At 44.0% G+C, this 18,596-nt stretch overlaps 1 protein-coding gene across 1 annotated transcript in view; it reads left to right on the plus strand.

Moving 5' to 3' along the window:
- The window catches only part of acads (acyl-CoA dehydrogenase short chain), a 28,400-nt gene extending 14,166 nt beyond the window's left edge, over positions 1–14,234 (plus strand). The window contains exons 4-10 of the mRNA XM_084324630.1: positions 2,588–2,699; positions 3,459–3,610; positions 5,813–5,983; positions 7,775–7,912; positions 12,290–12,385; positions 12,811–12,867; positions 12,987–14,234. Coding sequence (XP_084180756.1) covers positions 2,588–2,699; positions 3,459–3,610; positions 5,813–5,983; positions 7,775–7,912; positions 12,290–12,385; positions 12,811–12,867; positions 12,987–13,139 — 879 coding nt within the window. The 3' untranslated portion in view covers positions 13,140–14,234. The remainder of the gene's footprint in view (positions 1–2,587; positions 2,700–3,458; positions 3,611–5,812; positions 5,984–7,774; positions 7,913–12,289; positions 12,386–12,810; positions 12,868–12,986) is intronic.
- Positions 14,235–18,596: the final 4,362 nt, after the last annotated feature.

The raw sequence follows: 18,596 nt of genomic DNA on the forward strand, positions 1-18,596 counted from the left end.
CCGCCGGGCCAAGACACGCGTATGTTTCACAAAAGACGCGATATCGCGTTCTAGAAAAATGCCCATGCATTTTGGGGAAATGGCCACTATTTAGGCTGGGGTTGTGCAGGAACGGACGTTTGTAGAAACAAACGGGTTGTTCCCTGTTGGGAGTATAAATATAAAAGCGTGTCAAATGAGCCATAGTATGTCTCCATAGCTATAATATGGAATATATACGATGGGTCTGCAAACATCATTAAAACGGTCTGAAACGCTGGCGCCAGATATTAAAGATGGAGAAACCAGCGTGGCAGTCAATGGGCCTCATTCAACAATACTCTTATTATTTTTCTTATATTCTTGCTTACCCGTCTGTTAAGAGAACAATAAGAAAAGCCACCGCCGTGCGGTCAGGTGGCGTAGCGGAGATTGCGTTCGTCACCAACGCCGGAGACGCTGGATTCGCCTGTTCGAATCCAGCTCACAGCTCCGGGGTTGTCACCAGCTTGGCTGGCCGTCCACACTGATACAATTGGCAGTATTAGAGGGTGGGAGAAGCTGGCGGGGTGGGTCCGGGTCGTTGTAAACAGCGACTCCTACAGTTCGGTCGGGGCGCCTGCTCACCCTCTCAGTGAGAGTCCGCGCTGCCAGGTGAAAAGAAGCGGTTGATTGGCTAGACGTGTGTCGGAGGAAGCACGTGGTAGCCTCCACTCTCCCAGACCGACTGTGGGGGGTAAGTGCGCAGCGACCAGGAAGGGGATTGGGAATTGGCATAACGACTAACATTGGGATGGGAGAAAAACTGAGGAAAAAGGAGGGGGAAAAAGATAATAAAAAAAGAAAAAAGAAAAGCCACCGCCACATTCATCAAGCCATTCTTAACGTCGAAATCTGTGCGTACCCAGGAGATTTGCATGATGAATCCCACTCATTCTTAAACTCCAAAGCGTGTTCGCGCTAAATTCATTTGCATACAGACACGCCCACCATCTCCTTATGAGGCGTGTGTAAAACAGCCGTGGTTCGGCATCTGATCCCTGTCTGATATTCAACAGGAAGCGATTTGCGACTGATCTCAAAATGACACACACACACATCTCACGACTTGCGACTCGGTGCATGTGTGTGTGTGTTCCTGTGGGTCGCTCATCGCATGTGTGTGTGTGTTAATCTGATGACAAATAAAGACTTATACTTGTACTTATACGTACTGTATAGTATAGTGCGAAATAAATCGTTCCAGCAAAGTAGGCTTTGTCAATACTGAACGACTGTGCGCTTGTCAAGAACCAATCACGCAGTATACTGATATATATATACCGCTGATCCTATGCTCTCTCCTTTCAGAGAGACAGATCCGGTATTTCCCAACCTATATGGGCAGCCAGCATCTAACTGTTCTAATATATGATATATATTATTATTATTAATATATATATAATCCATTTCAGAAGCAGAACGCACGCAATAAGTTATAATAATAATAATAATTATTGAAAAGTTCTCTGTTTATAAAGTCGTATTTGGGGGCAATTGACCAATGGTTTGCTTTCAACCCATGAACTCCTTCCTCTCTCACCTTTTTTATATTTTTATTTTATCTACTACAGTTTTGTAAAGTGTTTTTGAGAATTAGGAAAAGCGCTATATAAATCGTATGTATTATTATTATTATTATGAATGGTAGGCTTTTTTTTTTTAAATGTTTCTCATCTGGGTAAGAGTTTCTCATCTGGGTAAGAGTTTCTTATCTGGGTAAGAGTTTCTCATCTGGGTAAGAGTTTCTTATCTGGGTAAGAGTTTCTCATCTGGGTAAGGGTGCTCTCGACCACTCTTAGAATGTGTTCTTGCCTGAGAGTAAAGCAACAATAAAGTGCGGCTACGTGGTGCAGTGGGCAAGGCGCTCACCACGAATGCGGAGACGCTGGGCTTGCCTGTTCGAGCCCAGCGCTCCACATTGCTTTCAGTTTAGCTGGTCGTCCGTACTAATACACATTGGCAGTATTAGGGGGTGGGAAACTGATTGGTGGGGATCGGGCGTTGTGGACAGCGACTCCTACAGGTCGGTTGGTGCGCCTGCGCAGTAGAATCAGGAAGCGATGGGGGCGGCGCCCCTCCAAAGCCCAGACCCCCGACGCTGAAAGATCGAGCCGCGCAGGTGAAAAGATGCGACTGCTGTTACCTCGAGTATCGGAGGGGACTCGTGCTATGGATGACTTAGTCCACATTGCAGCCGGCTTGTGGGAGGCAAGAAACAGCGTTCGTGACAGGGGAGGGTTGAATTGGACGATATGAAAAATAGAAAATGGGAGAAAAAGTGGATAAAAAAAGAGAGAAAAACAACAATAAGAAAACATTGCTGAATCCCAGGTAAGAACACAGTAAGAAGAAATGCTAGTTAAGAACGAAATCTGTTCTCGTATCGCTTCATGCGTGAGGCCCAGTGTGTTCATAACGTCAGCGTGTGGCGCGTGACGAGGCCACTTGAGTCTTTATGGTGACCTTGCATGAATAGTATCTTGTTTTCTTTTGGGGTATCTTTTACAGTGCACGTATTTCCAAGTGCACGTGTGTCCTCCTCATAATGCCGGGTTGTGTTCCGCAGTCTCTCTACATCGGACCCGTTCTGAAGTTCGGCACCGAGGAGCAGAAGAGGCAGTGGATCACACCCTTCACCACCGGGGAGCAGGTGGGCTGCTTCGCACTCAGCGAGCCCGGTGAGAAAACACACCTGCAGGGGGCGCACAAGGGCCTTGAAGTGCTTAACCCTTTCACTGCCACACGACAGAAGGTTAACCTTCTGTCGCGTGGCAGTGAAAGGGTTAACGTGCCGTCGTGTGGCAGTGAAAGGGTTAACCTTCTGAGCGTTGTCGCAGTGAAGGGGTTAACCGTTTGGTAGTACGGCAGCGAAAGGGTTAAAGTGATTGATTTATTTTTGACAAAAAAAAGTCGAGGCCTGGAATTCCTTGAAAACAGCCCAATCTTTCGCATTGAAACTTTTGTTCATCCATGATAAACATTTTCTCAATCAAGATATATATATATGTATCTAAAGTCTAACTAATTGTCAGAAATTGGTTTTATTATTTCTTTAATAAAAAAAAATGCATTTAACGGCCACTAGATGTCGCACTAGAGCACCAGCATGTAAATGATCTAATCCGGTGCCTTCCACGTGGATGTATTATTAAAAAAAAGTAAACATTAATTAAACATTAACATTAACATGTTATTACTCAACATGTTATCTATAGCACCTTTTTAAGTCATCGCTGGTATAATGGTAAATAATTATATAATAATAATAAATAATAAAAGGCTCTGGAACGCCCTCCCCTTAAACCTGAAAACCACTCCCTCAGCTAAAGACGTACCTCGTACAGGCAGGCTTTTAAATGCCTGTCTTTTTTTCTCTTTTTCAAAATGTAAACTTTTTGTTTATTCTATTGTTTTGGCTCATTTGAATGTTTCATTAGGTAATGGCAGCGATGCGGGCGCGGCCTCCACGCTGGCCCGGCAGGACGGAGAGGAGTGGGTGCTGAGCGGAACCAAAGCCTGGATCACCAACAGCTGGGACGCCTCGGCCACCGTGGTGTTCGCCACCACCGACAAGTCGCTCAAACACAAGGTACCAGGTGTGGAGTTCACCTGCTCAGAGCTCAAACACAAGGTGTTCACCTGCTCAGAGCTCAGACACAAGGTACCAGGTGTGGTGTTCACCTGCTCAGAGCTCAAACACAAGGTACCAGGTGTGGAGTTCACCTGCTCAGAGCTCAAACACAAGGTACCAGGTGTGGTGTTCACCTGCTCAGAGCTCAAACACAAGGTGTTCACCTGCTCAGAGCTCAAACACAAGGTGTTCACCTGCTCAGAGCTCAGACACAAGGTGTTCACCTGCTCAGAGCTCAGACACAAGGTGTTCACCTGCTCAGAGCTCAAACACAAGGTGTTCACCTGCTCAGAGCTCAAACACAAGGTACCAGGTGTGGAGTTCACCTGCTCAGAGCTCAAACACAAGGTACCAGGTGTGGAGTTCACCTGCTCAGAGCTCAAACACAAGGTACCAGGTGTGGAGTTCACCTGCTCAGAGCTCAAACACAAGGTGTTCACCTGCTCAGAGCTCAAACACAAGGTGTTCACCTGCTCAGAGCTCAAACACAAGGTGTTCACCTGCTCAGAGCTCAAACACAAGGTGTTCACCTGCTCAGAGCTCAGACACAAGGTGTTCACCTGCTCAGAGCTCAGACACAAGGTGGTTACGGTTTAACTATGCGTGAGGGTGTTTGTAGAGCTAAATCTATATTTTAAATGATGAGTGTCCATTCTCATTGTCAATTGACACTATAAACCTTCCCTTCAATATGCCTTAAAGAAATAATTTCTTCATCAATACGTTCCCATTTTATAGCGTTTATAGCCACTACCAGGATCTGGCCGGTAATGCACTTTTCCGAATTCCAAGAGTAGGGTACATCTGCAGTGCTGCTCCGTGACATTGAGTAGGATATTAAAATGCAAATACGAGTTTACCACGTATATATATACGTGGTTGGCCCATTAACACATTGGGCGCCGGGGGTTGTGCCCATCATTGTACCCTGTCTGCCGCCGTTGAAAGCCTATGGAGATGTTTACCTTCTTTGCAGGGCTATAACTTTAAAAATGTTATTGCTATATTGACATTACTATGGCCCATTCAACATCGATTATCTATCGTTCAGGATGTGGGAACGTTATATTTTTGCAGGGCATCAGTGCGTTCCTCTAACCCTCACCCCCCCTGTCTGCAGGGCATCAGTGTTCCTCTAACCCTCACCCTCCCTGTCTGCAGGGCATCAGTGTTCCTCTAACCCTCACCCCCCCTGTCTGCAGGGCATCAGTGTTCCTCTAACCCTCACCCCCCTGTCTGCAGGGCATCAGTGTTCCTCTAACCCTCACCCCCCTGTCTGCAGGGCATCAGTGTTCCTCTAACCCTCACCCCCCTGTCTGCAGGGCATCAGTGTTCCTCTAACCCTCACCCCCCCTGTCTGCAGGGCATCAGTGTTCCTCTAACCCTCACCCCCCCTGTCTGCAGGGCATCAGTGTTCCTCTAACCCTCACCCTCCCTGTCTGCAGGGCATCAGTGCCTTCCTGGTCCCCATGCCTCACCCCTCACCCTCCCTGTCTGCAGGGCATCAGTGCCTTCCTGGTCCCCATGCCTCACCCCTCACCCTCCCTGTCTGCAGGGCATCAGTGCCTTCCTGGTCCCCATGCCTCACCCCTCACCCCCCCTGTCTGCAGGGCATCAGTGCCTTCCTGGTCCCCATGCCTCACCCCTCACCCCCCCTGTCTGCAGGGCATCAGTGCCTTCCTGGTCCCCATGCCTCACCCCTCACCCCCCCTGTCTGCAGGGCATCAGTGCCTTCCTGGTCCCCATGCCTCACCCCTCACCCCCCCTGTCTGCAGGGCATCAGTGCCTTCCTGGTCCCCATGCCTCACCCCTCACCCCCCCTGTCTGCAGGGCATCAGTGCCTTCCTGGTCCCCATGCCTCACCCCTCACCCCCCCTGTCTGCAGGGCATCAGTGCCTTCCTGGTCCCCATGCCTCACCCCTCACCCCCCCTGTCTGCAGGGCATCAGTGCCTTCCTGGTCCCCATGCCTCACCCCTCACCCCCCCTGTCTGCAGGGCATCAGTGCCTTCCTGGTCCCCATGCCTCACCCCTCACCCTCCCTGTCTGCAGGGCATCAGTGCCTTCCTGGTCCCCATGCCTCACCCCTCACCCCCCCTGTCTGCAGGGCATCAGTGCCTTCCTGGTCCCCATGCCTCACCCCTCACCCCCCCTGTCTGCAGGGCATCAGTGCCTTCCTGGTCCCCATGCCTCACCCCGGACTCTCGTTGGGGAAGAAGGAGGACAAGCTGGGGATCCGGGCCTCGTCCACGGCCAACATCATCCTGGAGGACTGCAGGATCCCCCTGGGCAACATGCTGGGCGCGCGCGGAGCGGGCTTCAAGATAGCCATGGTATTTCAGTTTGATTGATTGAAAACTTTATTAACAGATTGCAGAATGGGTACAATACAGTACAGCTCAATACATACAATTGTTAAGGGGATGCAGACCAGAGAAAGACTTTCGTCTTGTTTACATCAGGGTCCCCCATTTTCAATTCATCGTAACATATGACATACATGACATACAGATAGACAGTACTGCTACATCTATACATTTATGACATACCAGATCTACAAATACAGTACTGTTTGTGATACGAAAAGAGTCCAGAAAAGAGAGTATATACATTTGACGTAGAAACTGTACATTGGAGGAGGTTGGTTAGGTGGGGTAGGGTTGGGGGGGTGGGGGGGACTGTACATTGGAGGTGGTTGGGTGGGGGGGGGTTGGGTGGGTGGGGGACACTGTATTCTATTGTCCTATCTCAATTTAGTTCATATTTCATCTGATTCTGAAACGGAAAGACTGCGGACTCTCAAGAGACTCAGATGCGTTCAAAGATTCGGGTTAGCGATCTCCTGTTAGTTAGTTAGTTAGTTAGTTAGTAAAAGCACTGCAGACTTTTATGTAATCTTGTCGTCACTGAAAATGAAGGAAACCTCTGTGCGTTTCAAAATACAGGTTGAATGAATTCCGTTCAAAAGGAAAAAGCTGACTTCCCTCGATCAGAACAAACTTGAGGAACCCTAAGAACCATCCAGTCATTCGATCGAGTTGAATAGGTTCCAATATTCCAGTGAAGAGATATGAACAGGTTGTTTACCAATAAGGGCTTTAAATATAAATAAATACCAGTGTTTGTTGCGCCTTTCTGCAAGAGAAGGCCAACCCACCCTGTCATACAGGACACAATGGTGAGTATCATATCTGTCACCAGTTATAAACCTAAGACCTGAGTGATATGCAGAATCCAGAGGTTTAAGAGCTGATGCCGCAGCATGCCCATAAATTACATCACCATAATCCAAAACTGATAAGAAGACTGATTCAACTATTATTTTTCTACTAAATAGAGGAAAATTGGATCCGTTTCTGTACAGGAAGCACATTTTCTGTCGCAGTTTAGTGGCAAGATTGTCCACATGGAACTTAAATGTACATTTCTCGTCGAGCCACAGGCCAAGATATTTAAACGACAAACTATAGTTATATTATTATTGTTAGAACCCTGGATAGTGTTGTATGAGATGTCTTCTCTTGTAGGGCTGGGCTTCGTTTGGATTTGAACGATTCCGATTCTCGATTCCGATTTTTTTTATTTTCCCTTTTTTTAACATGAAACTAGACAAACAATACAGTAACAGTAATAATCAATGATAAATCACAGGACAATAACAGAAATAATAATACAATAATGACAGTCCAGTAATTAAATCAGAATGAATGTAGATTAAAAGACATAAAAATAATAAATACAATACATGGGCTCTTGCTCGCTCTTTCCTTCCCCTTCCCCCCCCCCCCCCTCAGGACCCCCACTTGGACTATACATCCACTATTTCATTTAACAACAGAAAATTACAAATGTATATGCTTCCCTTTATCTTCTCCACCACAGCTACCCAGACTTCATTAACACCTAACACTCGATTCCGATTCTTTGAGCTGCAGGTCAAAACGTGTCGCAGCTTATTTCGCAGGAGAATTTTTTTATTTTTTGAATTCTTTTTGAATTTTTTTTCTCATACTATTCACATTGTCAGTTGACTTGATACAGTTTAATTTGGTTGCTGTACTGTAACTAGGGTATTAATTAACAAATTAATTAAAAAAAATATATGTGTCTTCTCCCTCATGCAGGCGACGCTGGACAGTGGGCGTATCGGCATTGCGTCGCAGGCGCTCGGCATCGCTCAGGCTGCGCTGGACTGCGCCGCGGACTACGCAAACAAACGCACCGCATTCGGAGCGCCCATTGGCAAGATGCAGGCCATTCAGGTACATTCTCTTTAGTTCTGACCAGAAAACAAGATGCAGGCCATTCAGGTACATTCTCTTTAGTTCTGACCAGAAAACAAGATGCAGGCCATTCAGGTACATTCTCTTCACTTCTGACCAGAAAACAAGATGCAGGCCATTCAGGTACATTCTCTGTACTTCTGACCAGAAAACAAGATGCAGGCCATTCAGGTACTTTCTCTTTAGTTCTGACCAGAAAACAAGATGCAGGCCATTCAGGTACATTCTCTTCACTTCTGACCAGAAAACAAGATGCAGGCCATTCAGGTACATTCTCTTCACTTCTGACCAGAAAACAAGATGCAGGCCATTCAGGTACATTCTCTTTAGTTCTGACCAGAAAACAAGATGCAGGCCATTCAGGTACATTCTCTTTACTTCTGACCAGAAAACAAGATGCAGGCCATTCAGGTACATTCTCTTTAGTTCTGACCAGAAAACAAGATGCAGGCCATTCAGGTACATTCTCTTCACTTTTGACCAGAAAACAAGATGCAGGCCATTCAGGTACATTCTCTTCACTTCTGACCAGAAAACAAGATGCAGGCCATTCAGGTACATTCTCTTCACTTCTGACCAGAAAACAAGATGCAGGCCATTCAGGTACATTCTCTTTACTTCTGACCAGAAAACAAGATGCAGGCCATTCAGGTACATTCTCTTCACTTCTGACCAGAAAACAAGATGCAGGCCATTCAGGTACATTCTCTTCACTTCTGACCAGAAAACAAGATGCAGGCCATTCAGGTACATTCTCTTTAGTTCTGACCAGAAAACAAGATGCAGGCCATTCAGGTACATTCTCTTCACTTCTGACCAGAAAACAAGATGCAGGCCATTCAGGTACATTCTCTTCACTTCTGACCAGAAAACAAGATGCAGGCCATTCAGGTACATTCTCTTTACTTCTGACCAGAAAACAAGATGCAGGCCATTCAGGTACATTCTCTTTACTTCTGACCAGAAAACAAGATGCAGGCCATTCAGGTACATTCTCTGTACTTCTGACCAGAAAACAAGATGCAGGCCATTCAGGTACATTCTCTTTACTTCTGACCAGAAAACAAGATGCAGGCCATTCAGGTACATTCTCTTTACTTCTGACCAGAAAACAAGATGCAGGCCATTCAGGTACATTCTCTGTACTTCTGACCAGAAAACAAGATGCAGGCCATTCAGGTACATTCTCTTTACTTCTGACCAGAAAACAAGATGCAGGCCATTCAGGTACATTCTCTTTAGTTCTGACCAGAAAACAAGATGCAGGCCATTCAGGTACATTCTCTTCACTTCTGACCAGAAAACAAGATGCAGGCCATTCAGGTACATTCTCTTCACTTCTGACCAGAAAACAAGATGCAGGCCATTCAGGTACATTCTCTTCACTTCTGACCAGAAAACAAGATGCAGGCCATTCAGGTACATTCTCTTCACTTCTGACCAGAAAACAAGATGCAGGCCATTCAGGTACATTCTCTGTACTTCTGACCAGAAAACAAGATGCAGGCCATTCAGGTACATTCTCTTTAGTTCTGACCAGAAAAACAAGATGCAGGCCATTCAGGTACATTCTCTTTACTTCTGACCAGAAAACAAGATGCAGGCCATTCAGGTACATTCTCTTTACTTCTGACCAGAAAACAAGATGCAGGCCATTCAGGTACATTCTCTTTACTTCTGACCAGAAAACAAGATGCAGGCCATTCAGGTACATTCTCTGTACTTCTGACCAGAAAACAAGATGCAGGCCATTCAGGTACATTCTCTTCACTTCTGACCAGAAAACAAGATGCAGGCCATTCAGGTACATTCTCTTTACTTCTGACCAGAAAACAAGATGCAGGCCATTCAGGTACATTCTCTGTACTTCTGACCAGAAAACAAGATGCAGGCCATTCAGGTACATTCTCTTCACTTCTGACCAGAAAACAAGATGCAGGCCATTCAGGTACATTCTCTTTACTTCTGACCAGAAAACAAGATGCAGGCCATTCAGGTACATTCTCTTCACTTCTGACCAGAAAACAAGATGCAGGCCATTCAGGTACATTCTCTTCACTTCTGACCAGAAAACAAGATGCAGGCCATTCAGGTACATTCTCTTTACTTCTGACCAGAAAACAAGATGCAGGCCATTCAGGTACATTCTCTGTACTTCTGACCAGAAAAACAAGATGCAGGCCATTCAGGTACATTCTCTTCACTTCTGACCAGAAAACAAGATGCAGGCCATTCAGGTACATTCTCTTTAGTTCTGACCAGAAAACAAGATGCAGGCCATTCAGGTACATTCTCTTTAGTTCTGACCAGAAAACAAGATGCAGGCCATTCAGGTACATTCTCTTTACTTCTGACCAGAAAACAAGATGCAGGCCATTCAGGTACATTCTCTTTACTTCTGACCAGAAAAACAAGATGCAGGCCATTCAGGTACATTCTCTTTACTTCTGACCAGAAAACAAGATGCAGGCCATTCAGGTACATTCTCTTCACTTCTGACCAGAAAACAAGATGCAGGCCATTCAGGTACATTCTCTTCACTTCTGACCAGAAAACAAGATGCAGGCCATTCAGGTACATTCTCTTTACTTCTGACCAGAAAACAAGATGCAGGCCATTCAGGTACATTCTCTTTACTTCTGACCAGAAAACAAGATGCAGGCCATTCAGGTACATTCTCTGTACTTCTGACCAGAAAACAAGATGCAGGCCATTCAGGTACATTCTCTTCACTTCTGACCAGAAAACAAGATGCAGGCCATTCAGGTACATTCTCTTTACTTCTGACCAGAAAACAAGATGCAGGCCATTCAGGTACATTCTCTGTACTTCTGACCAGAAAACAAGATGCAGGCCATTCAGGTACATTCTCTTCACTTCTGACCAGAAAACAAGATGCAGGCCATTCAGGTACATTCTCTTTACTTCTGACCAGAAAACAAGATGCAGGCCATTCAGGTACATTCTCTTCACTTCTGACCAGAAAACAAGATGCAGGCCATTCAGGTACATTCTCTTTACTTCTGACCAGAAAACAAGATGCAGGCCATTCAGGTACATTCTCTTCACTTCTGACCAGAAAACAAGATGCAGGCCATTCAGGTACATTCTCTTTACTTCTGACCAGAAAACAAGATGCAGGCCATTCAGGTACATTCTCTTTACTTCTGACCAGAAAACAAGATGCAGGCCATTCAGGTACATTCTCTTTACTTCTGACCAGAAAACAAGATGCAGGCCATTCAGGTACATTCTCTTCACTTCTGACCAGAAAACAAGATGCAGGCCATTCAGGTACATTCTCTTCACTTCTGACCAGAAAACAAGATGCAGGCCATTCAGGTACATTCTCTTTACTTCTGACCAGAAAACAAGATGCAGGCCATTCAGGTACATTCTCTTTACTTCTGACCAGAAAACAAGATGCAGGCCATTCAGGTACATTCTCTTTACTTCTGACCAGAAAACAAGATGCAGGCCATTCAGGTACATTCTCTTCACTTCTGACCAGAAAACAAGATGCAGGCCATTCAGGTACATTCTCTTTACTTCTGACCAGAAAACAAGATGCAGGCCATTCAGGTACATTCTCTTCACTTCTGACCAGAAAACAAGATGCAGGCCATTCAGGTACATTCTCTTCACTTCTGACCAGAAAACAAGATGCAGGCCATTCAGGTACATTCTCTGTACTTCTGACCAGAAAACAAGATGCAGGCCATTCAGGTACATTCTCTTCACTTCTGACCAGAAAACAAGATGCAGGCCATTCAGGTACATTCTCTTCACTTCTGACCAGAAAACAAGATGCAGGCCATTCAGGTACATTCTCTTTACTTCTGACCAGAAAACAAGATGCAGGCCATTCAGGTACATTCTCTGTACTTCTGACCAGAAAAACAAGATGCAGGCCATTCAGGTACATTCTCTTCACTTCTGACCAGAAAACAAGATGCAGGCCATTCAGGTACATTCTCTTTACTTCTGACCAGAAAACAAGATGCAGGCCATTCAGGTACATTCTCTTTAGTTCTGACCAGAAAACAAGATGCAGGCCATTCAGGTACATTCTCTTCACTTCTGACCAGAAAACAAGATGCAGGCCATTCAGGTACATTCTCTTTACTTCTGACCAGAAAAACCATACCGTAAAACCACACAGGGATGTGGAATTATAACGTAATGTAATCCTTGGGACACTTAAGGGTCAAGTCACTTCTTCATTACTGAATTTGAGAAATACAAGCTTATCTATCTATACATTTACACATTTCTTAATATCTATAATATGATTGCATTGGAGCGTGTGCAGCTACTAATTAATTTAATATTCTCATAATTGTGTTCTCTTTTTAGTTTAAACTGGCCGACATGGCTCTGGCGGTGGAAAGTGCTCGTCTCCTCACCTGGAAGGCTGCACTCCTACGAGACGCCAAGAAGGCCTTCACTAAGGTACGCGGTCATGCAAAGACATTCTGTAGCGTGGCGTTAGCGTGGCGTTAGCATGACGTTTCCTTACAACCGTTCTTACTAGGGATGTCCGATATTATCGGCCGATATGTGATATCGGAAAATATCGGTATCGGTTTTATTGAACCTTTATTTACCCAGGCAAGCAAGTAAGAACAAATTATTATTTTATTTATTGTCAAAGTATGCATAATGTTGTGTTAATTCCACGACAAGAGATACTGTATGTAATGTTAATTACCTGAAATTATTAAGTTTTTGGGGGGGGGGGCCCTGCATATATCGGTATCGGTTGATATCGCTATCGGAAATTAAGAGTTGGACAATATCGGTATATCGGTATCGGTAAAAAAGCCAATATCGGACATCCCTAGTTCTTACCATTCTCCTTCCTTCCTCTCCTACAGGAAGCGGCGATGGCCAAGCTGGCAGCGTCTGAGGCCGCCACATACTGCGCACATCAGGTAAGGAACTACACCGAGTTAATTTCCACTCTAAAAAAAATAAACTACATCCCTATATTCACTCACCTCTCCTTTGTTTGTGTCCCCCGGCCCCTTTCACTGTGGAACCAAAAAAAAAGGCGATCCAAGTTTTGGGGGGGATGGGTTATGTGACGGACATGCCCGCGGAGAGGTACTACCGCGACGCCCGCATCACGGAGATCTACGAGGGCACCAGTGAGATCCAGAGACTGGTCATCGCTGGTCAACTGCTAAAGGAATACCAACGATAGACCCGGAACGAGCACTCCGCTCATCAGAGAGCCTCACCAGTACCAACGGGCCTGTGTTCCAGACGGCACCGGGGGGCCCAGGACCCGGTACCAGCAGACCTGCAGGGACCCCGCGGTGCTTCATTAACCCTTTCACTGCCACACTGCAGAAGGTTAACCCTTTACTATCACACTACCGACGATAATAAGGTAGTGTGATAGTAAAGGGTTAACCTTCTGTAGTGTGGCAGTGAAAGTGTTAACCCGCTGTCATGCGGCAGTGAAAGGGTTAACCTTCTGTGTGTGTTGTCGCAGTGAAAGGGTTAACCGCTTGGTGGTGCGGCAGTGAAAGGGTTAAGTCCAGTTATGAGCCTGTTGGTCTGTATCCACCCCACGTGTCAGTCACCCAGCCTCCATCTGTACGAGACACTGAACGTGAAACATCTCTCCAGCCTCTTTGATTGTCTTTTTTTTGAGTCCAGTTTGAGTTTCCTAAGCAGTTATACTGCAGATAACGATGGGAGAGGAGGCCTGCTGCCACCAGAGGGCAGTGTTGTCGCTAAATCAAAAGATAAACGGCCTCCATTGGTTTCATAACCTGTCCCGTCTTCAGAATGTACATAGACAACACGCAGAATGTTTATAGGGATATAGGGAACATTAACCCTTTTCACTACCACACTACATAAGGTTAACCCTTTCACTACCACACTGTAGTGTGGTAGTGAAAGGGTTAACCTTCTGTAGTGTGGTTGTGAAAGGGTTAACCCTTTGTTGTGTGGCAGTGAACGGGTAAACCTTCTGTATTGTCGCAGTGAAAGGGTTAACCCCGTGGTAGTGAAAGGGTTAACTTTATTGTGTGAGTCACTTTGTCGTTCACGATGGTCACTAATCTGTTTTCTTTTTGTTTTTATTATTTCATGTTGGTTCTTCTGTGAATGATGCAGTCTGATATAAAGCCTGTTGGGTGTCGAGCCAGCAGTGTTGCACTCACTTTCAAATTGATCACATTGATTTACCAAGACTCTTCTCTCTATGGCGGCTACACAGCCCTCTACTGTACATATTCTATCATAAGTTATGGTGCCAAAATTATAATAAAACGCATTGGTCTCACTCTGTTTCTCTTTCATATTCAGAAATCATTCAGCAACTAAAGACCAACTAAAGCTTCGATCTAAAGATTAGATTAAAATGTATTGGCATCATACAGCCCAGGTTTCAGCTGTTGTTACCCAGCTGCCAGAGTTGGACCCGTCCTTCCTTCCTGCTGACTCGTCGTACAGAACTTGTAAGTCGCTTTGGATAAAAGCGTTCAACTAAATGACTAAATGTACAAACAAAGAAATTTTTTGTTTTTTCTATAGCTATAACCTGCATTCTTTCAAATGTATAGATTAATCAATAAAACAGATATTTAACAAATAAGAAATACAAATGCCACAGAAGGCATTAAATAATTATTATTTTCAATCATCAGGCACGGTTGGGGAATCCCAAAATCTAAGATGTCTTAAATGGCCCTAAGAGCAAATATGTTGTCTCAAGTCCGTTGGAGAATGAGACCCAATGGTCATATAGTAATAGTACAGTATATATATTACTATATGTAGTAATAGTACAGAGTGTAATAGTTGTATGTAGATCCAATAACGAGATAAACCTTAATCTTACAGGTAGAATCTGTAATACTGTCAAACGGCAACCTCTACCGTCGGTAGTAATAATAATAAATTCAATTTGTACTGCACTTTACATTTGTAAAAATTGTGCTACAGGAGATAAAGACAAAAAGTTAAATGAATAAAACAATTAAAATGAATAAAACGACTAATAAAATGGAAGAACATAAAAATAAAATAGATTAAAATAATGGAAAAAATGAATAGAAGTAAAAATAAAAGTTAAACAAAAATTCAGGCAAAAGCCTTGTTAAAAAGAAATGTTTTTATAGTGTGATAGTAAAGGGTTAACCTTCTGTAGTGTGGCAGTGAAAGGGTTAGACATCAAAACATTTTAATCACACCGCAAGTCTATCTACATTCAGATATAAGCATATTTGCACAGGGTTTGAAACTCAGACCCCAGCAGCTGGAGTACTCATCTTGTCCACTAGATGGGGGCATTGTTGCAAGTTCCTCCAAAGAGCACAACTAATAATTATTACTGCTGCCAAAGCAGGGATTTCATCAAAGCACAAAGGAAACTGGCCGCAATAGAGCTATTTGGCATCGCGCCAGCACACATAACCTGTTAGTTCTAATAGCTTTGATCGTTGAGGCCTCCAGCACCAAGGCTTCAGGTAACAATAGGGACTTCTTTAGCTCTCTAAATGGGTTGGGACTAATTCAAATACTTTAATTAGGTGGATAAAACTCCTAATTAAAGTATTATTAAAGGGTTATTCAGATGCAGCATCCCTGGCAGCATTTAAATGGTAAATGTTGCATTTATATAACAGCTTTTATCCAAAGCGCGTTACAACTTGTTCCTCACATTTGTACCCGTTCACTCACACATTCACACACCGACGGCGGAGGCGACCATGCGAGGTGCCGACCTGCTCATCGGGAGTGTCTTGCTCAAGGACACTTCGACACGCTGCCCGGGAGGAGCGGGAATCGAACCGGGAACCTCCGGATTACCAGATGACTGCTCTAACGTCCTGAGCCACCGTCTCCCCGATTACATATGAACTCATTCAGATTTACAACTGTATGTGTTCTAGTCAAGGCTGCCTGTTGCTTAAAGGTGTTCTAGTCAAGGCTGCCTGTTGCTTAAAGGTGTTCTAGTCAAGGCTGCCTGTTGCTTAAAGGTGTTCTAGTCAAGGCTGCCTGTTGCTTAAAGGTGTTCTAGTCAAGGCTGCCTGTTGCTTAAAGGTGTTCTAGTCAAGGCTGCCTGTTGCTTAAAGGTGTTCTAGTCAAGGCTGCCTGTTGCTTAAAGGTGTTCTAGTCAAGGCTGCCTGTTGCTTAAAGGTGTTCTAGTCAAGGCTGCCTGTTGCTTAAAGGTGTTCTAGTCAAGGCTGCCTGTTGCTTAAAGGTGTTCTAGTCAAGGCTGCCTGTTGCTTAAAGGTGTTCTAGTCAAGGCTGCCTGTTGCTTAAAGGTGTTCTAGTCAAGGCTGCCTGTTGCTTAAAGGTGTTCTAGTCAAGGCTGCCTGTTGCTTAAAGGTGTTCTAGTCAAGGCTGCCTGTTGCTTAAAGGTGTTCTAGTCAAGGCTGCCTGTTGCTTAAAGGTGTTCTATACCCACGAACAGCCAAGTCACAGGAGAAGAAAGGTGCTGGAAAATGTATTAACCTTCATATCTGTATTTTGCTACGATACCCCTCTAGCTCATGGAATGAACTCCAACAGTCCTTAAAGCTTGAGATTCTCCCCTCTGTTGCAGAGTTTAACACCTTGATGTCAAACCGTTGTCATTCAAGCTGTATTGTGTTTTAATTGATTGTTATCCTTACTGTTGTCTCGCCTTGTTGTGATTTTATTTAGCCGGTTTCTGTGTGTACACTGGACTCCACGTGACTGTCTGTAAACGAGGGGAACCTCCGTTGTCTTTTTGAGTTTAAATAATGGTTTGAATAATAAATTCAAGACAATTGCAGAAATTAAACACATTTTAAATATAGGCCCTTTTCCTGCTACAAGTAGTTATTTCAGAAACGTGTTCCACTGTGGTACCGCCCGCTTGTTGCTTGAGGACCAGTCAGTTCCTCTCCACGTTGACATTAATCCTTCTTGCCCTATAACTTGTATATTGGGCATAAAAATAGTCACTGCTCAAGCAAAGATTGTAAAAAAAACATATTGTAGCACTGGCCTTTTTACCATCCAAACGGATTATTTTATTGAACTGGAAAGAACGCAAAGCGAACTGCTTCAGTTTGAAGAACTGGCGCAAAGACTTCATGGACTTGATATCGATGGAACCGGCTGCTCTGTCTCTTCAAGAGAGCGATCGGCCCGACGGCCTTCAAGGTCCCTGAACTTTATTATTAAATCAATATCTTGAATACGCTTGTGTACTACTGAACCTTTGTAACACTCTGCTGCAACCCCCCTTATTATTATTATTATATATATTTATTTTGTGTTGGTCCTGTCATGTTTGTATCGTCTCGTTTGTGAAAGAATTTAAATAAAAACTTTAAATAAGAAAAATAAGAAACGTGTTCCAGTTTGTAGCTGTTTGCTGCATCGCCTCGTTATCAGATCAGTGTCGTCCGACACCAGTCACCAGGTCTAGAGGAGGAGGTCGTTAAAGGGTTTGTCAAACATCTTGGAGATCATTTCGTGCTAAGGTTCGTGCTAAGAGTAAGAACCTACCAGTTTGTATTCAATGTCTCTTTCAACCAAGAGAAGGAAAAGTATAATTTAAGAGGGTTATGTATTCTTAAAACATGTAAAAAGGTAAGAACTAATGTAAAAGCTAGATGTGTTTCAATGTTGGGAGTTAAATTGTGGAATAGTCTTAGTGACGGGTTGAAGTTGTGTACTTCTCAGGGGACATTTAAAAAAAAGCCCTGAAGGATAAAATAATTCAGGAGTACAGTTTTGAATAAAACAATATTTTTTTCTTTTTCTTAAAAAAAATATATATATATATATTATATCTTGCAGGATATTTTAAGTTTCTCTCTCTTATATTAAAGTATATTTATTTATTTAAGAATTGTAAAGGATAGGCAAAAATAAGCATTGGATTTTGTGTGTGAGCTTACTTTGAATACATTTGTGATTCTTTAAAAAAATATATATTTTAAGTCCACATGTGTGTTTTTGATTGATCTGTAAACAAAGACCGAAAATAAACTATTCATCATCATCATCATCATCATCATCATCATCATCATCATCATCATCTCATACCGTAGTCATGAAGGAATGAAACACTCAACTCAGTTCTTCTGAGCAACTGGAAGTTTATTGATCAGATATCGGTCAACTCTTCCTTTGGTAAGACACCTCGCGGCAGGAGTGTTAACCCTTTCACTACCAAATGGTTAACCCTTTCACTGCGACAGTACAGAAGGATAACCCCTTCACTACAGAAGGTACTATCGCACTACAGACGGTTAACCCGTCTGTAGTGTGATAGTAAAGGGTTAACCCGCCTGTAGTGTGATAGTAAAGGGTTAACCCGTCTGTAGTGTGATAGTAAAGGGTTAACCCGCCTGTAGTGTGATAGTAAAGGGTTAACCCGTCTGTAGTGTGATAGTAAAGGGTTAACCCGTCTGTAGTGTGATAGTAAAGGGTTAACCCGTCTGTAGTGTGATAGTAAAGGGTTAATGGAGTGTTAAAGGCCTGTTGATAAACCATCAGCTCCACATTCTGGAGGCTTGTCGGCGCATCAGGAAGGGCGGGAATATTTTAGTCTTGTTGAAATTACGCAACTGCTAAAAAAAAGAGAGAAAAATCACAGACACAACGCTTTGGTGGCAAACCTCGAGAATGTCAACAAATCTGAAAGACTTATCAATTTGGT

The sequence above is a fragment of the Notolepis coatsorum genome, assembly GCF_963971535.1.
Source record: "Notolepis coatsorum genome assembly, chromosome: 11".
NCBI classification, from domain to species: Eukaryota; Metazoa; Chordata; class Actinopteri; order Aulopiformes; family Paralepididae; genus Notolepis; species Notolepis coatsorum.